We start from the raw sequence: 20,654 nt of genomic DNA, 5'->3' as shown, positions 1-20,654 counted from the left end.
AGCGCTTTTCTACCTTCAAGGTACTCAAAGCGCTTTGACAGTATTTCCACATTCACCCATTCACACACACATTCACACACTGATGGCGGGAGCTGCCATGCAAGGCGCTAACCAGCAGCCATCAGGAGCAAGGGTGAAGTGTCTTGCCCAAGGACACAACGGACGTGACTAGGATGGTAGAAGGTGGGGATTGAACCCCAGTAACTAGCAACCCTCCGATTGCTGGCACAGCCACTCTACCAACTTCGCCACGCCGCCCCACAAAGGCTCCTAATTTAGTCTGCTGACATATGCACTAACATATTGTGTCATTTATCATTCTATTATTTTGTCAATATTATTAAGGACAAGTGGTAGAAAATGAATTATTAATCTACTTGTTCATTTACTGTTAATATCTGCTTATTTTCTCTTTTAACATGTTTTATCTGCACTTCTGTTAAAATGTAATAATTACCTATTCTTCTCGTTTGATACTTTACATTAGTTTTGGATGATACTACAAATTTGGGTATCAATCCGATACCAAGTAGTTCCAGGATCATACATTGGTCATATTCAAAGTCCTCGTGTGTCCAGAGACATATTTCCTGAGTTTATAAACATAAAATACATTTTTTTTAAACGAAAGAAGATGTTGTGATGCCAAAAAATATCGACGTAATCATAGTAGTATCGGCTAGATACGTGCCTGTACTTGATATCATTACAGTGGATGTTGGGTGTAGATCCACCGATGGCGTTTGTTTACATTTTGACGCCGGTGAGCTACGGTGTGTAGTGAAGCATGTTTAGCTATTCCTCGTCCTGCAGGGATGATATTTGTAAGAAACGTACTTTATTTGTTGCCAAGGAGACCAGGATTAGTGATATAGAAGTAGCTAAAACACTGCCGACTGCAGATGGACGTTAGCCGCCAGCTAGCTAGCCATGTCTTAAAGCACCTCTTCCTGAGGGCGTTTCAGTGTTATAACTTCACCTTTATCTTTAGTTGTTTTTAAGCCAAAATGCGTCCGTTCTCCCTTTTCTGTCTGCACACTGTGTCTGCTTGTAAGTACTCTGTGATTGTGCGCTGCCGAACATGCTCCTCTGCTCGTAAAACCAGCAATGTCACGACGTGACTTCAACGCGGGCGTGGGGGGGTGCGGGATCGGTACGTTTCAGAGACGGTATCGTACCGAATATGATTCATTAGTATCGCGGTACTATACTAATACCGGTATACCCTACAACCCTAATACAACGTGTGCGCTGTCGAAGCATTAGTGAAAATGCACAAGTTTGTTTTGTGATTGGTGTCACATTGTATCAGGAACCTAATTTGCATTTTGGCTACTAGTGCCATCACTGAAAGCCTTTTTAGATAAACCAGGGGTTGAGGTGGGGGAAATAATCGATTTTTAGATGCATCGCAATTCGGACATGGACGATTATATAACGGATTAGTAAACGCCAATAATTGATTTATTTATTGTAAATAAAGTAATGCAGACAGTACTAAAATTTGGCTGACTGACGCGAGCCACCTCACTGAGAGATTTGACCAACTCCTTTACTATCGGGCACTTATGGTCCTGTTTTGCACGGATTTTCATTCATGTAATAAATGTGGGAATTAATTTAACTGTTTATTATTCCAAATGAATTGCTGTTGTTTTTTAAGTTGCAAAAAATAAACACTTATTTAGTGAAATTGTTAGAATTATTATGTGTAAGTTATCACACAACTCTTATGCTTAAAGGCCGTTGCTATAGTTATTATCAATTGTGCTGAAGTGGTACTTTTCTATCTGAGCAAAGGGACAACTTGCAATCTTGGATTGCGAGTCGTCTCGTATCGGTGTTTGTGTCCAGAACATCGAGTACCGTGACGCAGACAAAGCAGAGACAGGGCGATATCACGAGTGTCAGCACATTTCCATTTTATGATAATCATATATTGAGTATAAGTGGGGCTGCTGAAATTACCCCCCTTCCTTCAGAAGCAGCCTTAGTGATGTAACCAGGGACCTCCCAAATAAATAGAGGAGCACGTGGGACTGGACCTTAGGGCGTAGGTTGGAACTGTAACTAAGTGTACAGCCCAATACGTCTCTCCTCATTGAGCTAAATTGAACTCTGTCTCTGCATGATTCCTTGCTTCTTGTCTGTTTAATAGATGTCATCAGTGTTTGAACCTGACAGATAAACATAAACATAAAATAAATGTAAAACTGCATCAATATACATGAATTAAAGATGCATCAATAACTGATTTTGGTAACACTTTAGTATGGGGAACATATTCACCATTAATTAGTTACTTATTAAGGTAAGAAAGACTTAATTTAGAGTTATTTGGACACTAGGGGAACATATAAGGGTTAGGGTTACTAATAAGCAATCATTCTGAGGTTATTGAGGGAAGACTCTTAGTTAATGGCTTACTGGTTGTATAATAAGGCCATGCAGAATAAGGCATTAAGAAGTACTTAATAATGACTAATTAAGAGCCAACATGTTACTAATTTGCATGTTAATAAGCAACTAATTAATGGTGAATATGTTCCCCATACTAAAGTGTTACCCCGATTTTTTTAATCGAATCGTAGCTCCTGAATCGTAATCGTAATCAAATCGTGAGGAGCCCAAAGATTCCCACCTCTAACCAGGGGTGTGTGAAATTTTTCACTAAGGGCTGCATACTTAAAATTTTAAAAACATGCGGGGGCCATTAAATATTTTATAAAACAAATAATTTTTAAAAAAATGCTAAAAACAGACAGTATACATATTTAACAATACAACTTTCTGTCAGCTTTGTGTTGTAGGTGGCAAAGGCTATGATTATTAGTTATTAGTGTGACAATTTCAATTTTTTGTCATTACATTAGTTGTTTATCGCTTTTTTCTTACCTTTTTATTTTCTTTGTTTTATTTCGACAATATGCAGCGGGCCAAAAAAACCCCAACTTGAGCTGCAGGCCGCCAATGACCTCCGAACCGCACTTTGGAAACCTCTGATGTAAAATGAAAACCCATTTGATCGCAAACCCAAAGACGTGAATTCCGTTTCAGGGAGAAAACAACAAAACATTAAAAAACTGAGCGCGATTCTCTTAACTTGCTGCCCTATTTTTATATCAGTGGTATTTATCTGAACCATGATCCAGAGCACGCGTCTTGACTTTCTGCGACATTCTACAGAATATTGCCAGCAAGAGGCGCAAGGAATCAATACCAATCTTTATAGATTGAAAATGTAGCTTGAATCAATCTGAGAAGATGCCAAACATCATATCATCAAATCCATACAGCTGCAGACGGTCTCTGGGGATAATCGCTGCCCGCTGACATTGATCAAGTCAAGAAAAGGTAAATATTCCACAATTCATTTCATCAGCTTGGTTTTTACAATTTTTTTAAAAACGCCTCATAATTTCTTAATGATGCTCATTGAAGAACAACATGTCAGCGACCAAAATCTGACCGGGTAAACATCACATAAGCAATAAAAGCTCTGCATCTCTAACAGTGGAAAATGTCAACTGGAGGCAGTGTGCAGGTAAACAAAACAAAAAAAAAGGTATTTAATACGTGAACAAACAAAAGGCAAGAGCTGGGAAGTGCTCTGGAAGCATAGAGAAGACTAAACAGGCTACAAAAGTAAAACGGCATTGCCACCAAAATAAAAGCACAAGACAGAAACAAAACACGACACACAGGAAAACACTAACAATCTCTTATGTCGCAGGCAATGACAATTCTGTTCTATCGAGAGAAGATTCAAACTAGAATGACCTCTGGAAACAATTGTAAACATTTAAAGGCCTACTGAAACCCACTACTACCGACCACACAGTCTGATAGTTTATATATCAATGATGAAATCTTAACATTGCAACACATGCCAATACGGCCGGGTTAACTTATAATGTGCAATTTTAAATTTCCCGGGAAATATCCGGCTGAAAACGTCTCGGTATGATGACGTTTGCGCGTGACGTCACGGATTGTGCGGAAGTATTGGGACACCATTGTGTCCCAATACAAACAGCTCTGTTTTCATCGCAAAATTCCACAGTATTCTGGACATCTGTGTTGGTGAATCTTTTGCAATTTGTTTAATGGACAATGAAGACAGCAAAGAAGAAAGCTGTAGGTGGGATCGGTGTATTAGCGGCTGGCTGTAGCAACACAACCAGGAGGACTTTGAGTTGGATACGCGCTACCGTGAGTACGCAGCTTTCTTCCAAACATTTGATCGCTTGCCCGTCCGTGCGTGCCGCTATGTGCATGTCACGTATGTAACTTTGGGGAAATATATGTGCTGTATGAACTTTGCGGAAGTGAACGGTACTTTGGGCTGTGGGATTGAGTGTGTTGTGCGGGTGTTTGAGTTGTATTGGCGGGTTATATGGAAGGGAGGGGGGAGGTGTTTGTTAAGCGCGATTAATTTGTGGCATATCAAATATAAGCCTGGTTGTGTTGTGGCTAATAGAGTATATATATGTCTTGTGTTTATTTACTGTTTTAGTCATTCCCAGCTGAATATCAGGTCCCACCCGCCTCTCACAGCATCTTCCATATCTGAATAGCTTCCTCTGCCCTCTAATCATTCACTTTCACTTTCCTCATCCACAAATCTTTCATCCTCGCTCAAATTAATGGGGTAATCGTCGCTTTCTCGGTCCGAATCGCTCACGCTGCTGGCGTCCATGATTGTAAACAATGTGCAGATGTGAGGAGCTCCACAACCTGTGACGTCACGCTACTTCCGGTACAGGCAAGGCTTTTTTTTATCAGCGACCAAAAGTTGCAAACTTTATTGTCGATGTTCTCTACTAGATCCTTTCAGCAAAAATATGGCAATATCGCGAAATGATCAAGTATGACACATAGAATGGACCTGCTATCCCCGTTTAAATAAGAAAATCTCATTTCAGTAGGCCTTTAAGCGCTCACATCACACAGTAATAACCAGGAGTGGGTATTGTTTACATTTAAAACCTTTATAAAATTTAAAAATATATATATTTTATACAATCAGTACTTTTGACTCAATGCCAGTTAGGGTTGGGTATGTTTCACATTTGAGACCATGCATCCATCCATCCATCCATCCATCCATCCATCCATCCATCCAGACTTTCCTGTCCCCGGCCACCGACTCTAGTTCTACATTGGGGATACCGAGGTGTTCCCAGGCCACCTGTGAGACATAGTCCCTCCAACCTGTCCTAGGTCTGCCCCGAGGTCTCCTTCTGGCTGGACATGCCTGAAACACCTCACCAGGGAAGCGTCCAGGAGGCATCCGTAGTAGATACCCGAGCCATATCAGCTGGCTCCTCTCCACGTGAAGGAGCAGCGGCTCTACTCTGAGTCTCTCCCGGGTGACCGAGCTCCTCACCCTATCTCTGAGGGGGATCCCAGACATCGTGCGGAGGAAGCTCATTTCTGCCACTTGTATTCGCCACCTTGTCCTTTCGGTCATCACCCAAAGCTCGTGACCATAGGTGAGGGTAGGAACATAGACTGACCTGTAAATCGAGAGCTTCGCCTTCTGGCTCAGCTCCTTCTTCACCACAACAGACCAATGCAGTGACTGCTTCACTGCAGATCTGTCTGTCAATCTCGCATTCTATTCTTCCCTCACTCGTGAACAAGACCCCAAGATACTTGAACTCCTCCACTTGAGGCAGAACTTCACGCCCGACTAGAGGGGTGCAGTCAAACAATGGTCTCAGATTTTGAGGTTAGATTTGAGACACTACGGCACCAAATCCCAGTACCTGGGAATCGATACTCAACAGAACCATTTTCTGGTACATTTGTCTGTGTTCATGTGGTAATAAATGTTATGTTTGATAGTAAAATCTCTATTTTGCTTACCATTTTTCACTGAGCTGATTACATACTTGCCAACCCTCCCGTTTTTAACGGGAGAATCCCGATATTCAGCGCCTCTCCCGACAACCTCACGACAGAGATTTTCTCCCGACAAACTCCCTTTATTCAGCCGGAGCTGGAGGCCACGCCCCCCCAAAAAAAAGTCTGCCACAGCTGCGATTGGACCTGACCAGCCTCCGGGTACAAGTACTGGAGTACCAATTGCTTGCCAGGGAAGATCTTCCCCAGGAAGCAAGGATTGACCGGTTTTAGTTTAGTCTTTATTTGAAGGGACAATGTACAGAAACATTAAGCTCAAAGACAGATATGTTCTGTACCAGATTATAGCTAAATAGCTAATTTCCATCTGCAGTCCCTGGCTACCTAAATTAAAGGGATACAAAAATCATACAATAAAATTATGACAATAAAATCATACACAAGTATTAAGAAAAAAGTCATAAAATGCCCTTTCATGGACACATAGTTAATATACAATACAACCACACCTCATTTACATCATCACACAAAGACAATACATGCTTTTGTTCACATCTGTCATCATTTGTAAAAACAACCATGATTTTAACAGACACACCTCACAATTTACAATAAAAAATGCTCTCATGGATAAACATAATACACATTAGGTTGATGTGTCAAACATAATGCCCATCTTAGTGACCGTGTGAGCAGCTTTGATTGCTCCAAAGCCACTTTTTAACTTCAATTGTGAATGAAGAGTAATCTGTTAGACTTTTCAAGTTTGTTGTGAGGTCGTTCCATTCCTTTATGGCTTTATATGAAAAGGCTGATAGTGCAAAAGAGGTTTTACATCTGGGTACGCTACACTGCCCCCTGGTGGAGGCTCGTGTGTTTCTAGTTGTCACAGCAGATGTAAACTGGACAAAGTTTTGGGCCATACTAGGGAGAGATGGAAGATTCCACACTCTCGTGCATTTGATGAAAGCACTTTTGTGCGTGCCACACAGCAATGCATCATCAAAGAGGGTGTTCAGCATGGTTAGAAAAATAGTGACAGAGAATAGAAAGAGGATGGCCAATTCAACCCTTAACAAAGCATTGTACTTTCAAGTACAACAATGAGTAGATGAGTGTTGTGTGTGTGTGTGTATATGTGTAAATAAATGAACACTAAAATTCAAGTATTTCTTTTATTTATATATAATAAAATAAATATATATATATATATATATATATATATATATATATATATATATATATATATATATACATAGCTAGAATTCACTGAAAGTCAAGTATTTATATATATATATATATATATATATATATATATATATATATATATATATATATATATATATATATATATATATATATATATATATATATATATATGAAATACTTGAGTTGGTGAATTCGAGCTGTAAATATACTCTCCTCTTAACCACGCCCCCGTCCCTAAAATCCTACTAAATATATTTGGGATTCAAAAGGTCCCCCACTCATAAAGTGATACATTTTTATTAGTTTTTTTAAAACTTTTAACACTTAAATTACGAGATCAACTTCAGATATATCTGTCGATTTTACGTTTGAACTATTATTATTAGGGACGGCGTGGCGAAGTTGGTAGAGTGGCCGTGCCAGTAATCGGAGGGTTGCTGGTTACTGGGGTTCAATCCCCACCTTCTACCATCCTAATCACGTCCGTTGTGTCCTTGGGCAAGACACTTCACCCTTGCTCCTGATGGGTGCTGGTTAGCGCCTTGCATGGCAGCTCCCGCCATCAGTGTGTGAATGTGTGTGTGAATGGGTGAATGTGGAAATAGTGTCAAAGCGCTTTGAGTACCTTGAAGGTAGAAAAGCGCTATACAAGTATAACCCATTTATCATTTATTATCATTTATTTTGTTTGTTTTATGCTCTTTTGTCAAATAAAACTTTGATGTTTTTATATGGCAACCACACAATATATGCAATATTTTTTCCACATAAAACATTTTAAAGTAATATTTTTTTAAGTAATAATTCACTATAACATAGATTTTTAGTCTTTTTTTCTTTTTTAGCAATGGCAAAAAAAAGAAAAATAAACAAAGACAAAAGAAAAAAAACAGCCTGCATGGCAGCTTTGTGTCAACATTGCAAATTTTTCTTGTTAGATTTCACCTCATTCCACTTTTTTAAAATGTTTGCAATATTATAAATTTTGCAATTTTTGCAGAATGTGTGGCGGGCCGGTAAACAATTAGCTGCGGGCCGCAAACGGCCCCCGGGCCGCACTTTGGACACCCCTGTGTTAGAGGAATATTTTTCACCTTAGTGGAATGGAATGCGTAAGGAGTTATTCTCTGTGCACTCCATTCTGCTTGAGGAACGAAACACAATCAGTCCACCCTGTGTTTGAATCTTTGCAATCTACACACACTTTTCACGCACACGCACACACACATAGCATACTAGTTTCGATGATGAGAAGAGGTGCCAGGAACGACATAGCTCAAAAGCGACGTGTGTCAAAAACACACACACTGAGGTTAACCTCTCGGTTTATTTGGACTAAACCCCAAGCAACTCTGCTTGGGCGGGGTAGAAAATAATAGAATATAGTTTTAATTACAGATGTCCGATAATGGCTTTTTTGCCGATATCCGATATTCCGATATTGCCCAACTCTTAAATACTGATTCCGATATCAACCGGTACCGATATATACAGTCGTGGAATCAACACATTATTAGGCCTAATTTTGTTGTGATGCCCCGCTGGATGCATTCAACAATGTAACAAGGTTTTCTAAAATCAACTCAAGTTATGGAAAAAAATGCCAATATGGCACTGCCATATTTATTATTGAAGTCACAAAGTGAATTTTTTTTTTTTAACATGCCTCAAAACAGCAGCTTGGAATTTGGGACATGAGGAGGTTTAGGTAGGCGGGGTTGGGGGGGAAGAGTTAGTGCTGCAAGAGGTTCTGGGTATTTGTTCTGTTGTGTTTATGTTGTGTTACGGTGCGAATGTTCTCCCGAAATGTGTTTGTTATTCTTGTTTGGTGTGGGTTCACAGTGTGGCGCATATTTGTAACAGTGTTAAAGTTCTTTATACGTCCACCCTCGGTGTGACCTGTATGGCTGTTGAAGTATGTCTTGCATTCACTTTTGTGTGTGAAAAGCTGTAGATATTATGTGTCTGGGCAAAGGCAGTGCCTTTAAGGCACGCCCCCAATATTGTTGTCTGGGTGGAAATCTGGAGAAATTCGGGAGAATGGTTGCCCCGGGAGATTTTCGGGGGAGGGGCACTGAAATTCGGGAGTCTCCCGGGAAAATCGGGAGGGTTGGCAAGTATGACTGGGAGACGCAACTGCTCTGTACTTCTCCCTGCGTCCGTGTACCACTCCGTACAGCGGCGTTTTAAAAAGTCATACATTTTACTTTTTGAAACCGATACCGTTAATTTCCGATATTACATTTTAAAGCATTTATCGGCCGATGATATCGGCAGTCCGATATTATCGGACATCTCTAGTTTTAATGTCAGTTTTTAGACTGAAAAACAGAAATGTGTTTTGGGATCATCTCTAGTAAAAACTCACCTTGCATTTTTCGCCCCTAATTGAAAGGTACGCATACTTTTCTTTGCCACCACTGTTATATTACCATTCTTGCAGTCAGGTAACTTGATTTTTAAAAAGACATAACCACATTTATATATATCAAAAAGTCGACGATGCATCACAAATTTGAGCAATTTGGGCCCATTTCCTGAATGCTACCTTTTACCTTTGTGAGCCAGAAACTTATTTAAAGAAAGCCTCCATCTTGACCCATTTTACCTCCTGCTTTTGCTCCTAATAAGGCACCGAGCTGGAATTTTCCCTTGAGTTCCGCAGAGAAGAATCCACGGCAGTCACATGAGTCAGAATTAAGGCACAGGAGGCACTGGGATAACTGAAGACTCATTATTTCTGAGCAAACATGAGGTGCTGGTGGATGAGCATGCTCGACTTGACGAGTGCAAAAACAAGCCACACATTGGTCGTTAAATCCACAAAATCACAACACACGCACACAGTGTGCCGTGAAAAACAACAATCCACGGTTAAATAGAACAAGACCTACTTATCCTTCATACTGGAAATGTGTCGCACAAAGATTGGCACGGATGCCCTGATCTAAAAAGCTGAAACAATGCCATTGTGATGAGTGGGCATAGGCTGTGAGCATGACGCCATGTGCACCACCGACAGAGGCAACGGATGCCATTGATGCCCCAGTGCGGATTGTTTTCTTACCTGGTGCCATCTCGATGATGCTCGTCTGGCTCTCGGACGGGGAGAGGATTTTGGGTGGCTTGTCTGTCAGAGGAGCTGGTGAGAGACAAAGAAGAGAGCGAGCGTTTAATCATTTACGAGCACAATCTTGGGAATCGAGAGGAATATCCAACACAGAGCTCAACATCTGCCTAGAAAAGTACTGTAAACTCCGGACTCTGAGGCGCTACTAATTTCCTACGCTTTGAACCTTAATTGATGGTTTACATTTTTTCCTTCGCTAAAAGCCATCATGTTTTGTGTTAAATCATGGGTGTCAAACTCAAATTTGGCCCGCCGTGTAATTTCATTTGGCCCTTGAGGCAATATCAAATTAACATTAGAGCTGGCCCGCCGGTATTATACAGCGGCGGTGCCGCTGTATAATACCGCATTCACCGCTAATACTCATACTTGCCAACCCTCCCGATTTTCAGTGCCTCTTTCGAAAGTCTCCCGGGGCAACCATTCTCCCGAATTTCTCACAATTTCCACCCGGACAACAATATTTAGGCAGTGCCTTAAATGCACTGTGTTGCGTTTGACCAGATGTTCCTCCAAGTGGGATGTAAAACGCTGGTCAGTCCCAAGTTCCTTAATGACATATCAACTGAACTCAAAAGGTACCACCAAGCACAGAATAGGTATTTTGTATTTTTATTGTCAAATATTTGAGAATAGAGACCAGCCTCGAACAACACATACGAATGCGCAGCCCAAGTTGATCTGGCCTTCCACAGGCAAAAAAAAAAACTCTTTTCACACAAAGAAAGCCCCCATCCCCCCTCAACACTGATAAGAAGAGAGACTTGGGGGTTGTGTTCACATTCCTGATGGTTTACGACCCTGTCTAACCAGGCAATCTGAAGACAAAGAGAAACTAGTATACAGAGTAAAATTAAGGAAAAAAATATGAGCTGATTCAAACATGATTATGAATAAAGAAATAGCTCTTAAACATATGCATTATCTACAACTGCCTTTATCGTCCTCTACAATCTGTCGTCACGTCTGCTTTTCCTCCATACAAACAGCGTGGCGGCCCCTGTCACACGATACATGCGGCTTCTACATACACATAAGTGAATGCAACGCATACTTGATCAACAGCCATACATGTCACACTGAGGGTGGACGTATAAACAACTTCAACACTGTTACAAATATGCGCCACACTGTGAACCCACACCAAACAAGAATGACAAACATATTTCGGGAGAACATCCGCACCGTAACACAACATAAACACAACAGAAGAAATACCCAGAACCCCTTGTAGCACTAACTCTTCCGGGACGCTACAATATACACCCCCCGCTACCACCAAACCCCGCCCACCTGAGCCCCGACATTAACGAACTAGCATCCCAGAGAAGATGGCAGGTATCTGGCTTGGGCACATCAGATTAGATCAGTGTGTGTCAAACTGAGCAGTAAAAAGGCCTGAATGGTTGATTTATTCATTGTTATTTTATTTTCAAATTTATTAGCCTGTGGAAAAAGTTAATGTTGATATTTACCTTAGAAGGCTGCAAATAAAAAAGAGGCATTCAATTTTTTATTTACATTTTATTTAATATACCATTGATGTTTTTTCGTTTGTTTTTTGAAAGCTGATTTTGCACTATTAAGTTATATAAGCGTTGCTTGTTCCATATTCAGTGTTAAAGCAAATCAGTGTAGCAAACTGAGCAATAATTAACATTTTATTCATGCACTTTCTCTTGCTACTTCAATGCTTGAATGTTTGATTTATTCATTATTGTTATTTTATTTTCAAATTTATTATTAGCCTGTGGAAAAAGTTTATTTTGATATTTACCTCAGAAGGCTGCAAATAGAAAAGAGGCATTACATTTTTATTTAAATTGTATTTTATATGCCATTGATATTTTTGAATTATTATTATTATTATTTGAAACTGGATTTTGCATGTCACTATAAAGTTATATAAGCCTTGCTTGTTCAATATTTAATGCAAAACTTGTTTGGGTCCCTATTAAAAGGTTCATTTGTTCAATCTTGGCCCGCGGCTTTGTTCAGTTTTACATTTTGGCCCACTCTGTATTTGAGTTTGACACCCCTGTGTTAAATAGTTTTCAATAAACCCAAGCAGAGACACTGAAATGGTGTGTTATTATTTGTGCTACGGCGCCATCTTTTGGACGAGTTCACTCACTGCAGGTGTTGCGGTTTGAACGTGTACTTCCTGTGTTAATGCTATGAACTGGAAGTAAAACCGTCAATGGCATTTCTGCTCGAAAGTATTCTTCAATTCATCAGTCTAAGCAACGTTTGTAAGTTTCACAATGTAACTAAAACTGTTTATAGATACCAAACCGACCCATGTGTGATGTATGTGGGGGTGTTTTCATGCATGTTTATACGTGCTATCATAATGTAATGAAGCTAGCGTCGTTAGCATTAGCTAATATGCTAACAAGTTTATAAGTGTATGTGTTAATCATATTAACTTACAAAAGCATTATTTTTTTGTTTCGTTTCAGTTTTATAATTTCCTCAGTAAATTCACCAAGACGTCACTGTGGAGTTTTTGAGTCTGTTTAGCTGATTGGAGAGCTAGCTTCCACAGCTATGATGACTTCTGTTTTGTTTGCCGTTTTACTGCCGCGTCACAGACACCATTGGGAAGCAATTAAGGTTTTTTATTTACAAAATAATTATGTGCAAATAACTCATTTCACAACGTATATACACTATATTTCCAAAAGTATTTGGCCACCCATCCAAATGATCAGAATTATGGTGTGGGGTTGTTTTTCAGGACCTGGGTTTGGCCCCTTAGTTCCAGTGAAAGGAACTTTGAATGCTCCAGGATACCAAAACATGTTGGACAATTCCATGCTCCCAACCTTGTGGGAACAGTTTGGAGCGGGCCCCTTCTTCTTCCAAAATGACAAGGTCCATAAAGACATGGATGGCAGAGTCTGGTGTGGATGAACTTGACTGGCCTGCACAGAGTCCTGACCTCACCCCGATAGAACACCTTTGGGATGAATTAGAACGGAGACTGAGAGCCAGGCCTTCTCGACCAACATCAGTGTGTGACCTCACCAATGCACTTTTGGAAGAATGGTGGAAAATTCCTATAAACACACTCCGCAACCTTGTGGACAGCCTTCCCAGAAGAGTTGAAGCTGTAATAGCTGCAAAAGGTGGACAGACATCATATTGAACCCTATGGGTTAGGAATGGGATGGCACTTCAAGTTCATATGTGAGTCAAGGCAGGTGGCCAAATACTTTTGGCAATATAGTGTATCTGCGGCTTATAGTCCGGTGCGGCTAAGACACGGAAAAATATATTTTTTAGTGGTTGCGGCTTATATACCCAAAATGAAGAAGACTGTAGTTATAGAACCTTTGTCATTTTTGTACAATAGTGATGACCGTAACTATGGTTGCCAGTCCGGGGTTCTTGTAGAGATAACTGCAGTTATAACATTGTTTTACTGTGTGTGAACCCATTAATAACAAGACCAAAACACATGCAAAATAAATAAAAGGGGGAACATCAAATCATGCACTTGCTTGTGCTTAGCGTGCTTCAGTGCAGCGTAAAGAAATCTCATTACCTTAATTACCCTTTTCCCCCACACAAAGTCCGCTGAGATTATTTTGTTTCATTGGGACATGAAGCGTAAGAGCGCTTACAGAAGACATTTCAAACAGGAATGCGGAAGGTGTCGGCGTCTATGTACAGTAGTCAGTGGTCACGACATGCAATTTGCACAATACGGATAGATATGAAAGAAGCATGAAATATATTCACATCATGAGTTAGGATTAGAGATGTCCGATAATATCGGTCTGCCGATATTAGTGGCCGATAAATGCGTTAAAATGTAATATCGGAAATTATCGGTATCGTTTTTTTTTTTATCAGTATCGTTTTTAAAAAAAAATTATTTTTTTAATTAAATCCACATAAAAAAAACAAGATACACTTACAATTAGTGCACCAACTCAAAAAACCTCCCTCCCCCATTTACACTCATTCACACAAAAGGGTTGTTTCTTTCTGTTATTAATATTCTGGTTCCTACATTATATATCAATATATATCAATACAGTCTGCAAGGGATACAGTCCGTAAGCACACATGATTGTGCGTGCTGCTGGTCCACTAATAATACTAACCTTTAACAGTTAATTTTACAAATTTTCATTAATTACTAGTTTCTATGTAACTGTTTTTATATTGTTTTACTTTCTTTTTTATTCAAGAAAATGTTTTTAATTTATTTATCTTATTTTATTTGATTCATTTTTTTAAAAAGTGCCTTATCTTCACCATACCTGGTTGTCCAAATTAGGCATAATAATGTGTTAATTCCACGACTGTATATATCGGTTGATATCGATATCGGTTGATATCGGTATCGGTAATTAAAGAGTTGGACAATATCGGCATATCGGGTATCGGCAAAAAGCCATTATCGGACATCCCTAGTTAGGATGATTTAATTCAACTCAGCCATGTTCCAGTGCTTATTGATTATATAATAGTATATAAGTATGAACATAAACAAAAAGGCAGGCTGTAGAAAAAGCACGGTTGTTGCCTCGTGTAAACATTCCAAAAAAAATGTACGCGACGACGTATCCAGCAAGAAATAACTTCCGATGATGCAACAGGAAGCATTGAACAAAAGTTAGAGGCCGATTCAGAATAGTAATGACAACGTGGTAGCGGTTAGCAAACGCTGATTACCAATTCCACACATTTGCACCACCACGGCAAAGCAAAGCTGCGGGCACTGGTCAATAACAGGAAATGGAAAATACAAAATAAGAGTCTGAGTCCTGTTATTTATATTTCTGTTAGTACAATATACCATAGTAATAGTCATATTTCAAACATTGTTGCATATTATCAATAATCATGATTAACAGGTGCACAAAAAATCTATTTACATCCTACACACACACACACACACACACACACACACACACACACACACACACACACACACACACACACACACACACACACACACACACACACACACACACACACACACACACACACACACACACACACACACACACACACACACACACACACACACACACATACATACATACATACATACATACATACATACATACATACATACATGCATGCATGCATGCATGCATGCATACATACATACATACATATATATATATATATATATATATATATATATATATATATATATATATATACATATATATATATATACAGTGCATACATACATACATTTATTTATTTATATATATATATATATATATATATATATATATATATATATATATATATATATATATATATATATATATATATATATATATATATATATATATATATATATATATATATATATATATATATATATATATATACACACTACCATTCAAAAGTTTGGGGTCACCCAAACAATTTTGTGGAATAGCCTTCATTTCTAAGAACAAGAATAGACTGTCGAGTTTCAGATGAAAGTTCTCTTTTTCTGGCCATTTTGAGCGTTTAATTGACCCCACAAATGTGATGCTCCAGAAACTCAATCTGCTCAAAGGAAGGTCAGTTTTGTAGCTTCTGTGACGAGCTAAACTGTTTTCAGATGTGTGAACATGATTGCACAAGGGTTTTCTAATCATCAATTAGCCTTCTGAGCCAATGAGCAAACACATTGTACCATTAGAACACTGGAGTGATAGTTGCTGGAAATGGGCCTCTATACACCTATGTAGATATTGCACCAAAAACCAGACATTTGCAGCTAGAATAGTCATTTACCACATTAGCAATGTATAGAGTGTATTTCTTTAAAGTTAAGACTAGTTTAAAGTTATCTTCATTGAAAAGTACAGTGCTTTTCCTTCAAAAATAAGGACAATTCAATGTGACCCCAAACTTTTGAACGGTAGTGTAAATATATATATATATATATATATATATATATATATATATATATATATATATATATATATATATATATATATATATATATATATTTTTTTTTTTTTTCTAATGAAAATCTATTTTTCAAAATATGTTTTTTTAGGCCATCTTAATGCAACCAGAAGGATATTTTCTAACCGGTAACTTGTTTTGAAAAAAGTTCATTATAATTACTATACCAAATAATTAGGGGTGTAACGGTACACAACAATTTCGGTTCGGTACGTACCTCGGTTTAGAGGTCACGGTTTGGTTCATTTTCGGTACAGTAAGAAAACAACTAAATATACATTTTTTGGTTATTTATTTACCAAATGTGTAAACAATGGCATAACATACATATACACACAGGGTCCATTGCCAGGGTTAATGTGGTCAACTTATATGCTAGCATGTGTACTCATTCGGTACACCTTCGAAACGAACCGAAACCCCCGTACCGAAACGGTTCAATACAAATACACGTACCGTTACACCCCTACAAATAACAAATTGCGAGAATCAGTTAAATTCAGAATGGATTCTAAAATCGAATAGTCACCCCTGGTTCCTCTACGTTTCACACCCCTAATGGTGAATACATTTGTCAGTAGGATGCTAACACGCTGGAATTAACACGGAGAAAAAACACATTCAGTGAAACTTTCTGTTCCTTCGCTGTAATATTTAAATGCTGTTGTGATTATGAGTGGGAGTGGGCTGACTTGACCTGCAGCTTTGTAACATACTCAGAACCGCGCGCGCACACGCACGCACGCACGCACGCACGCACGCACGCACGCACGCACGCACGCACGCACGCACGCACGCACGCACACACACACACACACACACACACACACACACACACAGTTCAGCCTGATGTTACTATTAGCTGGGGAGAGCCTCTTAAAGCACACACACACACACACACACACACACACACACACACACACACACACACACACACACACACACACACACACACACACACACACACACACACACACACACACACACACAGTTCAGCCTGATGTTACTATTAGCTGGGGAGAGCCTCTTAAAGCATGCCTGTGATCACATGATGATAGATCGGCAGAGGAGCGGTTGGGACAACGAGGGGTTTGTCTTTTGCTCGCGGTGCGTCGCTCCGTCCGTCTTTCCTGTGGCTCCCTGGGGTGACGGCGAAGGAAGATGGAAACGGAGAGAAGAGGAGGGGGATGGGTAGTTGCGGTGCGCTGTTCACACTTCATTAAAGACCACTTCTGCAGATGAATAGCAGGAGCGCGCGAGCGTGTGGGAGAGTTCCGACGGAGAAAAAGAAATGAAAGCGAGATTTCGGTGCAAACCTTGTTAGTGCAAGTGTATGGTCGCCATCTTGCACGCCAGCAAATTACAGCCCTGCAATTATTCTCTTTATTCTGCAGGTGGACTGATAGGGAATTCTGTTTGATATTGCATATTTAATAACGCCTCCTCAACAGGATAATATTGTGATAAGTTTGTTACGCACGTTTAAAGTGAGTCAGGCTGCTTGTCTTTCCATTCATTCGGCACGAGGCTTTTCATGACGTTTCTACACCGAGTAGGTCCGAGCGACGTTGTTGCAGCTGCCTGTTATGAGTTCGAGTTGCAAGAGAAAAAGCCTGCTGCTTGTTGTTAGAAAAAGGAGTTCAGCACACGCACAGCACTGAAAGGGTACAATGGGCCCCATTCAGCAACCGTTCTTAAGAAGAAATGTTGTTCTTAGGCCCACTTACAAAGTTTTTAAGGAGATTTGTGTATTCACCGATGTTTTCTTAGCTGGGATTTGTTCGTAGGTAAGAACAAGATCTACAAGTGCTCCAGAGCACTCTTGGGGTGGCCTATTTGTTCTTAAGTGTGACAAGTCCCCTTACTTCTATTGTCTAATGTTACATTAATATCATAGATGGATAAATAGATAGAGATAAGACAGACAGACAAACATATAGCAAAATTAGCAATAAATAGACATTTCAAAATACTGTGGGCACGCACGCACGCACGCACGCACGCACGCACGCACGCACGCACGCACGCACGCACGCACGCACGCACGCACGCACGCACGCACGCACGCACGCACGCACGCACGCACGCACGCACGCACGCACGCACGCACGCACGCACGCACGCACGCACGCACGCACGCACGCACGCACGCACGCACGCACGCACGCACGCACGCACGCACACACACACACACACACACACACACACACACACACACACACACACACACACACACACACACACACACACACACACACACACACACACACACACACACACACACACACAATGCTTTTGCCGCCGGAATTGTGCCCTTATATGGGGAATTAAGGGCATTTACCTATGCAAATTACGGAATTGATTGATTGATTGATTGAAGCTTTTATTAGTAGACTGCACAGTAGAGTACATATTCCGTACAATTGACCACTAAATGGTAACACCCGAATACGTTTTTCAACTTGTTTAAGTCGGGGTTGACGTTAATCAATTCGTGGTAAATTAAGGGTGTTTACATATGCATATTGGGGATATAAGGGCGTGTTTGTATGCAAATGATGATAGACAAGCACGCGCTAACCATTTGGCATTCAGCAACTTAAGAACAGCAGCTGGGATCAATTTGGCCGTTTAAGAACACGTCATGAATTTGAATGGACTCCTCTTAGGAAATCACTTGGGAAGAAAGATAAGAGGAAAAGTTAGGAACTTATTGCTGAATGAGGTCCCATGTTTACAACAAAAAAACAAGAAGGTATTTAACACAAAATGATAGATAGAACGTGACGCCATGCATCCCAACAAACATCACGCAAAATCAAAACGAACAAATGCCAGCGAGATACTGTGGAACATCGATTTATAAACCTTTAAAATTTTTGAATGTTCAATTGCTGAAAACATGCAAAAATTTGCAATAAAACATTTGCAATAAAAAAATTGCAATAAAAAAGCACAATTTAAAGATGTTTTAGTGTTTCTGCTTTAGTGGATTCTGCCTTAGATTTTATAGCCAATTTCTGTCTCTTCCACTCCCTCTCCACTTCTAACTGCTCCAAATGCAAAAATCATAAAGAGTACAATCAATGTTTATTCTATTAGCTAACATCCTTTATCTGAATAGCCATTTGTGATTTATAGCATGAAATAACAAATATATTGCAGTCATGTTGTTTATGTTTCAAAATGTTTCAACTATTCAATGTCAAAATATATACAGTAGAAATAATACTACCCTCTTGTTCTAAAACCAATGAAAATGAATACAAAAAAATACAAATGTGCTGACTTGCTTCACGACAAGAGTCACTCCCCCATTTGTTAAAAAGACTGAAGTCGATGTGAACGCTTCCGTGTCGCCAGAAAACTAAAAGAAGAACGCCTACGTGCAATCACTGCTATCATGGTCGAAGCTCCAAAACAACCAAAGAAACGAAAAGTTTTGTCTGAAAATACGAAAAAAGAAAAAGGGAGGCTACCCGTATGAAGGACAATCAAAGATTAACATTGCCCCGGCTTTCACGCGCTGGCGTGAGGTTTTTGGTTGATGCTACCTTGACTCTGTTCCTGCTAAACTAGTACCGTATTTTTCGGAGTATAAGTCGCACCCGAGTATAAGTCGCACCGGCCGAAAATGCATATTAAAGAAGGAAAAAAAAACATATATAAGTCGCACTGGAGTATAAATCGCATTTTTTGGGGAAATGTATTTAATAAAACCCAACACCAAGAATAGACATTTGAAAGGCAATTTAAAATGAATAAAGAATAGTGAACAACAGGCTGTTAAGAGTCATTTAAATAACTATAACATATAGAACATGCTATACGTTTACCAAACAATCTGTCACTCCTAATCGCTAAATCCCATGACATCTTATACGTCTAGTCTCTTACGTGAATGAGCATAATAATATTGTTTGATATTTTACAGTAATGTGTTAATAATTTCACACATAAGTCGCTCCTGAGTATAAGTCGCACCCCCGGCCAAACTATGAAAAAAACTGTGACTTATAGTCCGAAAAATACGGTAAGTGACTTTCGATGCTCAAATCAAAATGATAATGCTAATGTTGGCTATCGGAAATAAATAGCCACCAGTTTGATAGTTCGCAGTTCCACACTAATTCCTTCGGTCTTTCTTTGCTTCGGACCATCATCCGCCCCGATACATCCTTGGTAGGAGCATCATGTTTGTAGCGCAATCGAAGATAATTTCTTGATCGTGTCTACTATTTAACATCAGCATAGCCATTTGTGCCAATATTAGAGAGAACACCATGTCAGTTTGACGCTATATTTGCTAGCCATCATGGGAAATGTGGTCTTCTTCTGGTAAAACATTACCACTTTGGTCCACTGGCGTCACCCAAATCAACCAAATTTGAAAAATCTCAAGTGGGGCTTTAACCCACCTACATCACAGTATGCAGAATATCGCCCCTTTGAAGCATTTTTATTTTTAAATGGTTATCCAAGTTATTTTTCTTTTATTACTATTGTGTAATAA

General features: G+C 39.6%; 1 protein-coding gene across 3 annotated transcripts in view; it reads right to left on the bottom strand.

The window, feature by feature from the left end:
* LOC133658044 (interleukin-1 receptor accessory protein-like 1) overlaps positions 1 to 20,654 on the bottom strand; it is a 496,379-nt gene that overhangs the window by 176,131 nt on the left and 299,594 nt on the right. For all 3 annotated transcript variants that reach the window (XM_062059657.1, XM_062059673.1, XM_062059665.1), the window contains exon 6: positions 10,145 to 10,219. In XM_062059657.1, coding sequence (XP_061915641.1) covers positions 10,145 to 10,219 — 75 coding nt within the window. The remainder of the gene's footprint in view (positions 1 to 10,144; positions 10,220 to 20,654) is intronic.

The sequence above is a fragment of the Entelurus aequoreus genome, linkage group LG01 (assembly GCF_033978785.1).
Source record: "Entelurus aequoreus isolate RoL-2023_Sb linkage group LG01, RoL_Eaeq_v1.1, whole genome shotgun sequence".
Taxonomy (NCBI): Eukaryota; Metazoa; Chordata; class Actinopteri; order Syngnathiformes; family Syngnathidae; genus Entelurus; species Entelurus aequoreus.
The sequence above is the reverse complement of the archived record's forward strand: the minus strand, read 5'-3'. Positions and strand labels throughout refer to the sequence as shown.